At 34.1% G+C, this 15,861-nt stretch overlaps 3 protein-coding genes across 3 annotated transcripts; all 3 read left to right on the top strand.

The window, feature by feature from the left end:
• Window positions 1-466: 466 nt before the first annotated feature.
• On the top strand, window positions 467-7,228 carry LOC125582091 (glutathione S-transferase T3-like). Its single transcript, XM_048748591.1, has 2 exons — window positions 467-5,526; window positions 5,848-7,228. Exon 1 carries the CDS (start codon window positions 4,266-4,268, stop codon window positions 5,088-5,090), a length of 825 nt encoding a protein of 274 aa, XP_048604548.1. The 5' UTR covers window positions 467-4,265; the 3' UTR covers window positions 5,091-5,526; window positions 5,848-7,228.
• LOC125582264 lies at window positions 5,850-6,248 on the top strand. The gene has a single exon (XM_048748859.1). It carries the CDS (start codon window positions 5,850-5,852, stop codon window positions 6,246-6,248), a length of 399 nt encoding a protein of 132 aa, XP_048604816.1.
• A 3,382-nt stretch (window positions 7,229-10,610) lies between the features above and the next one.
• Window positions 10,611-12,150, top strand: LOC111197984 (inorganic pyrophosphatase 1). The gene is made up of 4 exons (XM_022695097.2): window positions 10,611-10,878; window positions 11,032-11,153; window positions 11,288-11,495; window positions 11,603-12,150. Exons 1-4 carry the CDS (start codon window positions 10,720-10,722, stop codon window positions 11,987-11,989), a joined length of 876 nt encoding a protein of 291 aa, XP_022550818.1. The 5' UTR covers window positions 10,611-10,719; the 3' UTR covers window positions 11,990-12,150.
• Window positions 12,151-15,861: the final 3,711 nt, after the last annotated feature.

Genomic DNA, 15,861 nt, shown 5'->3' with positions numbered 1-15,861 from the left:
ATATACCAAAAATACTTATTCCATTTGTTTTAGAGAAATTCTTGGGTTCACCTCCAAGGATGAACCTCTAGATTTACCAACCAATAGTGTTTGAGTATTTGATATTTGATATCTTTAAAAAAAGGAAACAAAATTGAATTTCCAAATAAGATTATATTTTTAAAATAAAACCATAAAAATACATAAAATAGTTACAAAAATAAATAAATAAATATGGTTAAACCGTTAGCAAAATACTAAATCCTATACCCTAAATCCTAAACTCAAAACCCTAAATTATAAACCTTAAATCTTGGATAAACCATAAACCATTGAAAAATTTTAAACCCTAAATCATACATTAAAAACTAAATCTTAATAACACTAAACCCTATAGACATTTCAGTTTTATTTCTGTTTTTTAAACTTTTTGATTAGTGATATCATATAAAATAGCAGTCTACTTACTCTAGTACAAAGACATTAAAATCGAAAGAAATTGAACTTGTATCAGATTTATACAGTATCAAATGTCGTTTTAATATTTTTTTACTATGTATTGTCATTTCTGGTTTTTACTGCATTTTTTCTATACACATTTCAGTTTTATTTCTGTTCTTTAAAATTTTTGATTAGTGATATCATATAAAATAGCAGTCTGCTTATTCTAGTACAAAGACATTAAAAACGAAAGAAATTGAACTTGTGACCTAATTTTAAATATGTGTGTGTGAGAAAACTTTAAACAGTAAAAAAAACTTTAAACAGTAAAAAAGCAAAGGGAGTATGAACTTTAGCGTTTAGCAGCGGGTCCAATAACAAAATATCAACGGCTTAGCGTTTTGTCTTGTCGGTATATGTCTTTCATCTAGACACTCAGAGTTCTCCACAGCCCACACACCTCGAATACCGTGTACGTAAAATGTAACTATTATATTAAATCATTACATTACGATTAGACCTTGCACGATACTTGGGAACTTTAGCAGCTTTGTTAAGTGGGATTCAGGTTTTTAATGGGACACGCATGACATGTCACACAAACAGAAAAGGACGAATCTTATTCATACTTTAACGGTTTGATTACTGGACAACAAATAGTTGTTAATTAATATTAGTCTTTTAATATATAGTAATATAGATTTCGTTGAAGTTTAAAATTCACAAATCTGCCGGGACCGCTTTATTCATACGAACCACCGCACATGATGCTAATCGCATTAAAATGAGAACATCTATCAAACTTCAGATTTTTCATATTATTTCTATTTTATGATTCTCATGAACGTACGGGATTTCACGAGCTTGTATTGATGCTGATTCCTGAATGAAATTAGTGCTGTTAGGTTACGGAATAAGTGTGTATTTGAAGATACTGCTCTCATGTGAAATACAAAAGAAACACATCAACGTGGAAATCATCGCAAGGCATACTTCCCGAATATCAAGCCAAACAGAGTATAGAATATACTCTTTTTTGCATCTATATATCGTATTGAGTATTCATGCTAAAACAGTAAAACACCTTTAGCTTTTATCAAATTAGGTGAATAAGCATATGTTTTTCTCTTATTTTTTTTTCTCAAAATGCGTTTAGTAACGTTGCCACTGGTGACACATGTGGTTTTCAGAAGAAAAAAGGGGTACTATTCTGTTCATATGATTTGAAAAAATTATAAAGGAAAATTGTATGCAATTTAGTCATGTCGTCATAATATTATAATATATACCACATGATTTGATAAAATAGCATGAATATGCGAAATACAAAGGATTGTATGGGGAAAACGTTAAAATATATGAACTCTTTAACTAGGGTTAAATAAAAATGAATAATCATATTAATTTCTCTTAAAGAATATAAAATCGTGTTAGTTTACTTTTTATACGATCTGTGTTGATGCGAATGGTGGGTTCAATGGCGGATCTAGAAAACTTTTTGGTCGGAGGCACATTATTATAAATGTAGTATATAATTTAAATATTAATTTAATGTTAAATTTTAAATATAATGATATATATTAGTCAAATAATAATCAAAATTTTATTTTAAAATATTATATTATATTTTTGTCAATCATCTTTTTTGTCCATTAGAAACTACTTAGATTGTTTATAAAAAAATCTAATACACACTAGTATAAAATTAAATAAAGTTATGAAAAAGTTTCAAAAACAAGAGAAAAGAAAAAAAAAAGTGTTTTATAAGATGCATAGAAAAAATAGGTTACATATAAAAGGTGTTTCTAATACCATAAGCTAGCCATAGTCTACGATTAGCGAAACATAAAATGGTCCAAAATAAATGTTATATGTAGCTAAAAATGGTAGAAATAAAAAAACGAGCTTGGAGAAGCGAACCCGTCACTCTTTCATTAGCCGTGCACAATGAATACCACTGGCCTAGTAGAAGAACTTATAGTACTCGTACACACGAACTTTATATAATCAGTCGGGGGCACGTGACCCCGTACCCACCAACGTGGGTCCGCCCCTGGGTGTGTTGGTTAAGTTCCAAACGCGGACGGGTCTTGTGAATCACACATTGCTATTACAAGGCAACGTGTTTCTAAGAGCAGCTGCAACGGGGAGCTTTAGTGAGTCCTTAGCGCGAAATTATAGGGTAATGACATTAAAAATAAATGAAAAAAGGAAAATAAGCGAAGGATCAGTCCGTGTAGAAGGAACTTAAGGACTTAATCCTTACAACAGCTGGCACGCTTTGATTGGGTCGGGGTTGTGTTTGTGTTTCGTTTAGACGGAAAAAAAAATCATTCGACTCAAGCATCGAAAAAAACCTCTCGAGGAAACAAAAGGCGATTTTCGATCCATCTGCTTCCATCTTCTTCCCTCGAGTTCCAAGCTAAATCGATATACTATCTGTAGATTTATGGTAGTAGATTAGGATCCCTGTAGTTTTCCTGTCAATTTAAGGTTCGTTTTGATTTTTTCAATTGATTTGGGGATTTTTGTTTCAAGTTAGGGTTTCAAATGATTTGGGTTTTCAATCGATTTGGGGAAGTTTTGGTTAGTAGTTACGGTTTCAATACTGAAATAGGTTTGATTACGATTTGCTTTTCTGCTTTTAATCAATGATCCATCTGCTTTTGTCTGCTTTCAATCGATTAGTCAATCGATGAAGGGATCTTCCATGATACTCGATCCCTCCGTCTGCTTTTTTGCTTTTACTCAAGGTTTTCTTTTCTTGTGAAGCTTAAAACTCGATCCTTCGGATTTCTTTTCAGGGGATCTTCCGTGTGTTTGCTTTTCTGCTTTAGTCTTGTTTTACTTTTCTTGTTGTATGTTTTGCTTGATGTATAATAACTCGATCCCTAGGTTTAGTTTCTGTTTGGTTAGTCGTCTGATGAGGAATGCTCTGTGACTGTTGTTGTTTCACTTTTGTTGTTGTATTTTTTGCTTACATATTTTAAAATTTCAGGTTAAAGAAACATGAGACAAGACTATAGCTACACCCAACCTTCCTCATCAGACGAGTATGACTTGACCTCACTTCTTGAAGCTGAAGCTGCTTTGTACGCCGAAGAAGCTGAGAGTAGCTACAACATTGGTGAGCCTGTTCAGTGCCCACCTCAGCCGTTTCAGTACTTATGCGGAGGACATACAAATGCGGAGGAGATGCGTGCCTTTGAGACACAACTTAGTCTTCTTAAGGCTCAAGTTCGTGAGAGTGACCAGAAGCTGGCTAAGCTCGAGAAGACCGTGTGTGATGAGTTATGCAAGAAGACATCATGGGTTACAATTCTTGGAGTTTGTCTTCTGCTGAGCCTTTTACTTTTAATAGCGGTGATAATTCTTGGAGGTTAGTTTCAATCCTTGTGTTTTTTGAATGTTTATCTGCGAACTTTTAAAATTTTTTTTTGATGTTTTTCAGGAACAGTTTCGAAGGATAGTACAAGAGTATCTGACATGGAGACTGTCTTTAAGGTTAGAAACATATAAACTGAAGCTCTTTATCTGTTTTTTGCTTAGAGTATTAGATGTTATTCTCTGTGAAAAAAACAAAACATTTAAACTGAAACTCTTGATCTTAAATGCTTACCTTCCTAACTCAGATTTGATAGGATATTAAACGTTATCACACTGGTACTTGTTTACTTTCTGTGTTACTAGTAGAGAACTTATTAGATTTGATTGGTGATAAATGCTAGTTTAGAGTTTTCTATCTGCCTAACTACTTAGTTTTTATTGGCTTTAAATTTTCTTTCTTCTAGCTGACTTATTTAAGAGATGTGTTGCTAATAGAGTAACACAGACCATTAGATAAAATGAATAACAGCAGTGGTTTCCGTAACCTACTGTATAGTCAATCTCCTATTGACCTTGATTCACTCGAACGAGTTTGGTTAGGTAGCCAACCACCTGAGCCTGTTGGGTTCGGTAGCCAAGCTCCTGTTGGCGAGTCTGGTGAGACTGTTGTCGAGTCTGCTATCAAAGAGATGAGGAAATGGTCCCCGCAAGAGGATTTAATACTGATTGGTGCTTGGCTCAACACCAGTAAAGATGCAGTAAAAAATACTGAGCAGAAAGCTGGTGCGTTCTGGAAGAGGATCATCGACTACTACAATGCAAGCCCTCTTCTGGTTGGGACAATACCGAGAGAGCTTACTCCAGCCAAGCAGCGGTGGGCTAGGATTAACGCAGATGTCTCCAAGTTCGTTGGTTGCTATGACCAGGCAATGAGTGAGCAGAAAAGTGGTGAAAACGATGATGATCTGATGAAAGCCGCATTAGACTACTATTTCAAAGATCAAGGCCACAAGTTCAGCATGGAACACGCCTGGAGGGAGCTGAGGCGTGACCAGAAATGGTGCTCAGCATGTAAAGACGGTGGGAAGGATAAGCGCAAACATGTCTTGGAGGTTGATATAGACGAGGAAGAGGGCAGACCGGTCGGGGTCAAGGCAGCGAAAGCAACTTCTAAGAAGAATAAGAGTGGGAAAGAAGAGGAGTTGTCTCGTTTACAAGCCATCATGGAGATTAAACAGAAACTCTCTAACCAGAAACTTCTCGATCGTTTATTAGCCAAAAAAGTGCCATTAACTGAGATGGAAACATCACTTAAGCTCAAGCTTATGTCTGACATGTTATGATGTTATTCTCTTTAAGGTAGATACTTGTCTTTGTGTTGCTTTGCGTAAATACTTGTCTTTGTGTTGCTAAGTCACATGTCTTTGTGTTGATTTGTTAAGTCACCTGTCTTTTTTGTTGATTTGCTAAGTCATTCACGGGTCTTCTATGTTTCAGGTTTAGCAGTAAAAGTGAAGCAAGTCACAGGTGCCTTTGGAGTGGTGAAAGTGTTTTCTTCTGTAGCTCATGTGAAGCAAGTCACGGGGAGTCCTTTTTGTGCTATAAGTTTGTGTCATTAGCTAGTTGTCTCGTTTTCTATCTTGCCATCACTTCTTCCTTCTTTTTTTTCCCGATTCTACTCTGGTCGCGAAGAAGTTGTTTTAGATTGTTGGTACTAAAAGTTGTTGTAACATTTGGATACTACTCCAAGTTGTAAGATATTGCGTATGTTTTAGTAAGGTAACTTAATCCCTTTTGTTGATTATATAAGTTGTACGATATTGCGTATGCATTTTGCTTCTGTTTTTGCTTTATATAACGCTTTAGTAATGTTTTAGTTGATTATATTAAGGCTTTAGGTTGATCAATTTTGTTGATTATATAACACTTTATGTTTATTATACATCAATTTTCTTAATCATCTACACCTTAAAGCTATATTATATATATCATCACCAATTCAACTATATGTTTATGTAGAACCAAAAAAAAAAAAATTATTTTTTAAAAACCATAATAAAAATGTGAGATTAACTTATAGATAATTTTATTATTTTCTAGATATGTCATCATCTTCATCCGATGAAGTCGATGAAAGATTGGACGAAATTTGCGAGGAATACGTGGAAGAAATATACAACGACATAGTGGAGGCCCAAACCATACCACAAAGGACACGTGCGTATGTAGAACGACACCGCGAAGGAGGACAAGACCAATTATGGAATGACTACTTCATCGAAGATTCGACATTCTCGACTCAATTATTCAGACGCCGTTTCCGCATGAATAAGGAATTATTCTTGTGTCTTGTTCATGGCCTAGAAGCGTGCTTTCCATTCTTTCAGCAAAGAAGAGATGCAACTGGGAGGTGGAGTCTTACTGCACTACAAAAATGTACTGCAGCTATTCGTCTGCTTGCTTATGGTACTGCGGCTGACACCGTTGACGAATATCTCTGACTTGGTGAGACCACTGCACTTTCGTGTTTACATAATTTTACTGACGGAATAATACAGTTACTCGGAGATGAGTATCTACGACGACCCACACCGGAGGATCTTCAACGACTACTCGATATTGGAGAGAAACGAGGGTTTCCTGGTGATGGTCGGGAGCATTGACTGTATGCATTGGGAGTGGAAAAATTGTCCAACCGCTTGGAAAGGACAATACGCACGTGGATCAGGAAAACCGACAATTGTATTAGAGGCTGTAGCTTCCCAAGATCTTTGGATATGGCATGCTTTTTTTGGTCCTCCAGGTACCTTAAACGATATTAATGTCCTCGATCGGTCTCCTGTTTTTGATGACATTTTACAAGGACGAGCTCCGAGGGTAAAGTACGTGGTCAACAGACACACGTATAAGTTGGCGTACTACCTCACAGACGGTATATATCCAAAATGGTCAACATTTATCCAATCTATCACACTCCCTCAAACTCCTCAACAAGAGTTATTTGCTAAAATTCAAGAAGCAACCCGAAAAGATGTGGAGCGGGCTTTTGGAGTATTGCAATCTCGATTTGCAATTGTGAGAAATCCGGTCAAAACATTGAACAAAGAAAAGATAGGGAAGATTATGCAAACATGTATCATACTCCACAATATGATAGTAGAAGATGAACAGGATGGATACTCTCGTATTGATATATCTGAATTTGAAGAGGGAGACGTCCCCAGATGTTCAGAGGTGGAATCCGAGTGGCCAACAAATCTGAATAATATCTTTCCCAGTCGAAACGATCTTCGTGATAGGCAAACGTATGAACGATTGAAAAATGATTTAATTCAAAATATTTGGAATAAATTTGGTGATGAAGATTAGAAATTATTATATCTTTATGTAAAATTATTGTTTTTATCTTTAATTGTTGTATTTTTATGTTTAATTAATGTATTTTATGTTTAATTATTGTATTTTATGTTTATTTATTGTATTTTATCGTCCAATATATAAAAATTATATTTCACTAAACAAAACAAAAAATACATTTTTTATTCCTAAAGATTCCAACTTCGGGATCACCATTGTACACACATTTTTCACAAGAATTCTTAACTATTCAAAAAAAAAAATAATAATAATACTAATCTAAATCCTAAGGACTCACAATATGTATCACCATCTGCGTTTGTCATGACTCATGACTGTAGTAGTGTCACTGTCACGGATCCCACTCCCTTTATCTGTTTGTTTGATCACTATTTTTCCTGCAAATTGACACACCGATTTGCTTTTAAATATATATTTTGCCCTCTTCGTTAATATATGTTCTGGAATATTTAGGCAGTTTTTACTTTCTTTCTTCTGGAAAACACCTAAAGGTAAAAGGTTATTTCTGAAGACGCGTAATCAAGTATTCAAACACGTTCCAAATGCTTTATTCTCAATCTTAACCAATTTTTGTGTTTATAAGTTCAGTCAAATGATTGCAGCTATATGTAACTCAAGTCTTAAATTGTGGACCGCGGTCTGATTTTGTTAAAGTTTACTCGTCTGGTTTCGTAAAGTACGATTAATTAGAAAAATGATTGTTGATAACGAAAAAAATGCAAGTAGATGAATACAAATCGCTGTAGCCAACCGAATACGGCTGCTTAATTACTTAGGTTGATTGTTTGTGGTTTTTGTTTTAGTTTTTGGTTTTTGCTTTTGTAGAAACTATTTTTTCATCCAATCAAGTTTTTGGTTTTAGTTTTTGTTTTTATAAAATCCATTTGAGTTGCCAATCAAGATTTTCAATAAATAGATTCCCTAAAATTTAGGGAAACTAGTTTTTGAAAAGTTTAACCAATTTATGAAGAAAAACCAAAAACCAACTTTTGTGAGCTTTTATGAAGAAAAACGAATTTTGATTTTTTTTTTTTTGTAGAAACTACTACATTATAATTAATTAATAATTAATAAATAATATTTTCATAAAAATTAAAATTATCATAAAATATTTTGTACATTAGATATCATTTAAACAATAATGTGAAATATTTTAATTTGTGTTTCATATCTGTAAATAAATGTTTATATTTTATAAATAATATTATTTAATTTAAAACTTAGTTATTAGTTTCTATAAATAAAAAAATTGAATAATTTTAATAATTATTAGTCACATTAAAAATAACAAAAAATGATAAAAACATAATATGTTTTATTAATAAAATATATTGTATAATCCTGAATTATAAAAATTGCCATTCAACTTTAAGAAAATATAAATAATTTATATAAGAAAATTTATAATTAGTTTCAAAATTTATTTTTATTTTTGTATCATTTATAATATTTATATAAGAAAAACTATTTCTATTCAAGTTTTAAAATTAAAAAATAATTTATATAAGAAAAATTTCTAAGCAGTTTCAAAATTTAATATTTTTATTTTTGTGTAATTTTATATATATATTATGATTTATATTTTACTATAATATATTTTTTATAAAAATATAATAATTAAAATATGTTATTGTATTTTATTTTAAAATAATAATCACAGTATTTTGATAAATTTCAATTGTAAAATCTAAATATTTATTTCTATTTTATTATATTATTTTTAAGTAATGTATTAGTTAATTTTTGAAAATTAAAAAAAAATACAGCAAATCCAAAAACCAAAATCTAAATCTGAAAACCAAAAACCAAAAATCAAAAGCTGAAAACCAAAAACCAAAATCTAAAAACCAAAAGCTAAAATCTAAAAACCAAAAGTTAAAATCTAAAAACCAAAAACTAAAACTAAAAACTACTGAAACAATCATCACCTTAATATCAGTGACGGACTTAGAAATTCTTTTAATTGGGGACACAATATTATAAATATATTATATAATTTAATATTAAGGTTTTAGATGATATTATTTCCGTTTCAAAAAAAAATTGTTTCACAAAAATAGAAGTTTTATGTTTTCTATAAAAAAATTGTAAACTTCAATAAAATTAATTGACTTTATTGAATTACTATTGGTTAAAAGTTATTGAAACTTGAAAATTACAGAAAACGATATATTTAATATAGTGATTTAATATGTTTTCTTAATATATGTGAAAACACTAGAAAATATATTTTTGTGAAACCGATGGAGTATTATATATTAGCCAAATAGTAATTAAATATTTATTTTTAAGTATAATTCTTTTTTATTTTTTGTGAATCATCTTTTTGTTCATAAAAAAATACTTAGGTTGTTTTAAAAATTTATTCTCTATCGATTCTACTATAAAAATAATTGAATAAAAGTATGAAATAGTTTCAAAAAGCAAGAAGCAAAAACAATCATGCAAAACAAATTAAACACACAGAGAGAATAGATTACGTTTCATTTAATGAGACCGCAAAAAACTAATATAACATGAAATAAAATGTTATATTAAAAGCTTCTGGCGAGGAAAATCGAACCTTTTACGCAAGCTAGAAATGGGGCACAGTTAAACAACCGAGATATTTGACCAAAGAGCACGTGACCCCGTACCCATCAACGTACGTCCGCCCCTGCTTAATATGATTATCCGTTTTTGTTAATCTTCGTCCCTCGCGATTCCTCTCTTTCTAAACTATTTGCTAGTGGCTGTAGCTATATCACCATATCACATAAATAATACTAAGAATTGATTTTAGAGTTATCTTTTTCTTTAACGTTTTAAAATATGTTTCTCAAAAAAAAAATTAAAAATATGAGCCGATTAGTTAGAAAAATATCATTTAAATATTATACTATATTTAAATGATAAATTAACATTCTCTTCAAAATCATAAAGCTAAATAATATAAAATCAAATATGAGATCACAAAAATAAATTAACTGTGAATTTTATCAGAGCTTCATAAAAACAGTTATTGCATAATCTAGAATTTCATATGATGTATCTTTTTTTTCATTTTGGACAAATCATATCATGTGTCAAATTGTCAATTGCCCGGTATATTTTCTTCAACATGTGTTACAAGTTTTATCTTATAAAATCATATATTCCAACTTACCTTTAGTTTTAGTTATTTATTTCCCTTCATGTGAAGGATATATATTGTACCAAAAAAAAGAATATATATTTGATGATCGAATATTCTCCTCTTATTCCCGCGTTACCTCCTCGTCTTTATGAAACCCACCCAGAAACATCTAAAAAGGCAAAATCAAAAACAAAAGCTCTCATAACCGTTGGATCACTCTACAAGACCCATGTTTGACCATAAACGTCATCCAATCCAACGGTTCACAAACAAAAAGAAAATACGATTCTAATTTTGTGTTCTTCCTCCTTTTATTTTCACCCTTGAGGTAATATTCCAATGGCATCTCCTAGAAAATCCTTCATTGTTTTGTATAAATACCAAACCACATTTCTCTTCTCCTCCATCCACAAACCAACGAACTCAAAACATCAAATCAAATCTAAAACTCAGATTATCTCGAGAAATATTCTTGAGACATGGCTTACAATAGCAATAAGAAGAACAACATTGTCGTTGTGTTCGACTTCGACAAGACAATCATCGACGTTGATAGCGACAATTGGGTGGTCGATGGACTTGGCTTCACTGATTTGTTCAATCAACTCCTCCCTACCATGCCTTGGAACACACTCATGGTTTGTTCTTGCCTTCTCTTCTCTGTTTTTGATTTAATTTATTAAAAGAAAACTATTTAATTTTGTGATTTTGCAGTTTTGTTCATATATCATTCTTGAATTTTGCACGGAACCTTAAATTATATTAATGTATTTTTTGTTGTTGTTTAACAGGACCGTATGATGAAGGATATTCATGATCAAGGCAAAACCATTGAAGAGATCAAAGAAGTTCTCAAAACAATCCCTATCCACCCACGAGTCGTCCCTGCCATCAAATCTGCACATGCTTTAGGGTAATTCACATTTTTATACTCATTTTTTTGTGGTAAATAATCATTTTATTCAAATTATTATCTTTTGTAAGCATTAATATGTCTAGCGACAAAACCCACCGTTTCTAATCCGATATTCACGGTCCGGTTTCCAGGTGTGAGCTTAGGATAGTGAGCGACGCCAACATGTTCTTCATCGAAACCATCGTTGAGCATCTCGGGATTAGTGAATACTTCTCTGAGATCAACTCGAACCCAGGGTTCGTCGATGAGCATGACACGTTGAGAATTTCTCCTTACCATGATTTCACCAACTCGTCCCATGGTTGCTCGCATCGCACGTGCCCTCCTAACATGTGCAAGGTACTTTTAACATTTATTTTATTTTGTTTTGGTCAGATATTGACCACATAGGTCGTTTCTGAATATTAAACCATAGTTTTAATCATTATGTTTTTACATTTATTTAGGGCTTGATCATTGAGAGGATTCAAGAATCTCTAGCTAAAGAAGGGAAGAAGAAGATGATCTATTTAGGAGATGGAGCTGGTGATTACTGTCCAAGTTTAAAACTAAAAGCTGAAGATTACGCGATGCCCCGTAAGAATTTCCCGGTTTGGGATCTGATTAGTCAAAATCCTATGCTGGTTAAAGCAGCGATCAAAGAATGGACTGATGGTGAAAGCTTGGAGAGGATATTGCTGGGAACCATTGAGGAGATTCTATTGGAGGAAGAGAACGAGAAGAAGTTGACTAGTGCGGAGAATAACTGCAAGATGCAGACCATATCTGTCGGGATTAATGTTCATCATGAGCCAATAATGCCCCGTGCTCTTCGAGTTTCGCAGTCTGGTTAATTAATTAGGTGGTTTGATATAACTGATGAAGAAGAACATTATATGTGGTGACTTTATAATTATAAACGATATATATGACGGATGAAGTTGTATGATTGTGATTTTGTTTTTAACAAGTATTTCGAAGAAAACGAATAACCATGGAATGAATTTCGCCTGAATTTTTGCTGTTTTGTCATAATTTTATCACATGTATTTTTGTCTTGTCTTAAAATAGTACATTATGATTATTTTTATCATACAATTAATTTTTCTTGAGATTCCAAATGTGTAGTAGACTCCACATGAGCCATCGGTCCCAAGTTTCCAAATACAGAATCGTACTTCAAATCCTTTGATACGAATATTCTTCATTATGTGCCATAATTAATGTTACGTCTAATTTTTTTCTCCATTGTTTCAAGAAATCTTTTCCAAATGCCAAAATCAATATACTTCCACCATTTTTAATAGATGACGCTAAATATATAGATTTTTTAAAAAGCATTTTCTAAACAAAAACATAGTATCTAACTAACAAATGACAGGGTTCTTTTGGAATGTTCGTGGGTTCAACAAGCAGTCGAAACATCGAGTTGTTGATAAGTGGATTCAAGATAAAGGCTTACTGTTTGGGGGTCTCCTGGAAACAAGAGTTAAGGAGAGTAAATCCGAAAAAATCATTTCTTCAGTGTTTAAAGGGTGGTCAGCTGTAAATAATTACGAGTTTAACAGGAAGGGAAGAATCTGGGTGGTTTGGAGTCCTCGGGTTAGAATGACACCGGTGTTTAAGTCAGATCAAATAATAACAATGTCCGTTCTGTTAGAGGAAGCAGAGGAGGAATTTTTCTGCTCTTTTGTATATGCTGAAAATACTGCAGAAAAAAGAAAAGAGTTATGGAAAGATATCAAGGATCATCATGATTCAAGGAGGTTCAGAAATAGAGAATGGATCATAATGGGTGACTTTAATGAGGTGCTGGACGGGGAAGAACATTCAAGTCATCAGGATGGAGATATAATGACTGCGGGAATGAGAGATTTTGAGAATGTAATTCAGCATTGCAGACTTCTGGATATGGGATTTCAGGGTCCGAAGTTCACTTGGAGTAATAAAAGAGATGAAGGTACAATCAGTAAGAAGCTTGATCGAATATTAGTGAATGAAACGTGGCTTCATAAACGTACGCAGGCCTTTGGAGTTTTTGAAGCTGGAGGAGTATCAGATCATTTGCGGGGAAGGTTTCAGTTGGAGGTGGAAGTAGTAAGCAAAAGGAAGCCATTTAAATTCACCAATGTGATAGCTGAGACACCAGAATTTAAGGAGATAATTGCGAGCTATTGGAGGGAGAATCAACCTCTGTTTCAGTCAACTTCGGCTCTCTTCAGATTCTCGAAATACCTCAAAGGATTGAAGCCTCACATTCGATCTCTAAGTAAAAATAAATTGGGAGCACTTACTAAGAAGGTGAAAGAGGCATTTAGTGACCTATGTAAGAAGCAGGAAAATCTGATTGAGGCTCCTACACCGGAAAATGTTTACGCAGAGCATGAAGCAGCAGTAAGATGGCAGAGAATTTCGGATATTGAAGAGAAGGTGTTGAAACAGAGGTCGAAATTACATTGGTTGCAGGTTGGAGATAAAAACAACAAAGCTTTTCACAATGCAGTGAAGATAAGAGAAACAAGGAACGCGATCCGAGAGATAATATGCCCTGATGGAAGAACGGTCTCTAATCAAGAAGAGGTAAAGAAAGAAGCAGAAAGATTCTTTAAAGAATTCCTTACATATGAGCCGATGGACATAGAGGAAAAGTCTGTACAAGATCTTCAGAGTATTATCTCTTTCAGATGTAGCGAAGAAGAAAGAGCAAGGCTTATAAGAATTTTTACATAGGAGGAGATAAGAGAAGTTGTATTCAGGATGCCAAGCAGTAAATCTCCAGGACCGGATGGGTATACAAGTGATTTTTTTAAGTCAGCATGGAGCGTAATTGGAAAAGACCTCACCATTGCAGTTCAGTCCTTCTTCAGTAAGGGATTTCTACCTAAAGGTTTAAATGCAACAATACTGGCGCTGATACCTAAGAAGGACAGAGCTCAAGAAATGCGAGATTATAGACCGATCTCATGCTGCAATGTGCTATACAAAGTGATCTCCAAAATCATCGCCAACAGACTGAAAGGTACATTACCATAGTGTATATCTTACAATCAATCTGCGTTCATAAAAGATAGGCTTTTGGTTGAAAATTTGCTGTTGGCAACGGAGATAGTCAAAGATTACTACAAAGAAGATGTTTCTCCTCGCTGCGCAATAAAGATAGATATTGCAAAAGCCTTTGATTCAGTGAATTGGCAGTTTCTATTGAATACATTGGGAGCCCTGAACATGCCTGAGGAATTCATACATTGGATCAAATTATGCGTCTGTACGGCTTCATTCTCGGTTCAGGTTAATGGAGAGCTCGCGGGGTTTTTTCAGAGTAAAAGAGGGCTCAGGCAGGGGTGTGCTTTATCACCATACTTGTTTGTCATTTGCATAAATGTGCTGTCTTGTATGCTAAACAGAGCAGTGGAAAGGAAGCAGATTGGTTATCATCCTAGATGCAAAAACATCCTCCTGTCGCATCTATGCTTTGCAGATGACCTGCTGGTATTTACTGATGGAACAAAGAGATCAATAGAAGAAGTTCTCAAAGTGTTTAAGGAGTTTGAGAGTTGCTCGGGTCTGAAAATAAGCTTGGAAAAGTCCACCTTATACACTGCAGGGATAAATGAGAGTACTAAGGCGGATATTATAGCTACCTTTCCCTTCTCATCCGGAAGCCTTCCAGTCAGATATTTAGGCCTACCCCTTCTCACCAAGCGTATGACAGTAAGTGACTATCTCCCACTGATTGAAAAAGTGAGAAAAAGAATGAGTTCTTGGACAGGGAGACTTCTCTCACATGCAAGTCGTTTGCGCTCATAAAATCTATTATAACAAGTCTTGCTAACTTCTGGATGGCAGCATTCAGGCTACCAGGAAGCTGTTTAAGGGAGGTGGAAAGGTTATGCTCTGCATTTCTTTGGTCTGGCCCGGATCTCAAAACAACAAAGGCGAAGGTTAGTTGGAAGGATATCTGTTTCCCAAAAGAAGAAGGTGGTTTGGGTCTTCGGCCTTTGAAGGAGTTAAATAAAGTTTATGGTCTGAAGCTGATATGGAGACTAATGGCAGAGAAGTCACTGTGGGTTCGCTGGGTTCAATGCTACCTGATTCGGAAAAGCTCATTCTGGTCAGTTAAAGAAAACACAAGCTCTGGATCCTGGGTCTGGAGGAAGCTACTGAAGCTTAGAGGCCTTGCAAAGCTGTTTATTCAAAAAGAAGTGAGAAACGGAGAATGCACATTTTTTTGGTATGACAGATGGTCCAGATTTGATGATCTAAAAGAAACACTTGGAGACAGAGGACCACTCGAATTAGGTGTCCCTGATTATTACTCTGTTGCAGAGGCAAAGAGAAATAGAAGAAGGAGGAATCATAGAGTAGACATTCTGAATCAGATAGAAGATGAGATAAGAAAGCTTGGTGATGATCGTGAGGAAGATATTGTATTATGGAAACATGCTGAAGGAAAATATAGAAACACGTTTTCGACAAGCAAGACATGGGATCAGATTCAAAGCAAGAAGCCTGTTTGTGTATGGCATAAGGCTGTCTGGTTTTCGCAATCTACTCCTAAATATGCTTTCATCATGTGGTTAACGCTGAAGGAGAGATTGCAGACTACTGACAGAATGCAGCAGTGGAATGGATCTATAAATACAACTTGCACTCTATGTAATGAAGCGCCGGAGTCATATGCTCACCTCTTCTTTGGATGTCTATATTCTGGGATGGTTTGGAGAAA

This window comes from Brassica napus, chromosome C2, assembly GCF_020379485.1.
Source record: "Brassica napus cultivar Da-Ae chromosome C2, Da-Ae, whole genome shotgun sequence".
NCBI lineage: Eukaryota > Viridiplantae > Streptophyta > Magnoliopsida > Brassicales > Brassicaceae > Brassica > Brassica napus.
Note: the sequence above shows the minus strand (reverse complement) of the source record. Positions and strands in the feature narration are given on the sequence as shown.

Bases quoted from the DNA above. Each gene is read 5' to 3' on its own strand.
- LOC125582091 (XM_048748591.1), top strand. From the start codon at position 4,266: ATGAATAACAGCAGTGGTTTCCGTAACCTACTGTATAGTCAATCTCCT.
- LOC125582264 (XM_048748859.1), top strand. From the start codon at position 5,850: ATGTCATCATCTTCATCCGATGAAGTCGATGAAAGATTGGACGAAATT.
- LOC111197984 (XM_022695097.2), top strand. From the start codon at position 10,720: ATGGCTTACAATAGCAATAAGAAGAACAACATTGTCGTTGTGTTCGAC. The intron at 11,154-11,287 runs GTAATTCACATT...TCCGGTTTCCAG, and splicing joins AAATCTGCACATGCTTTAGG to GTGTGAGCTTAGGATAGTGA. The intron at 11,496-11,602 runs GTACTTTTAACA...ACATTTATTTAG, and splicing joins GCCCTCCTAACATGTGCAAG to GGCTTGATCATTGAGAGGAT.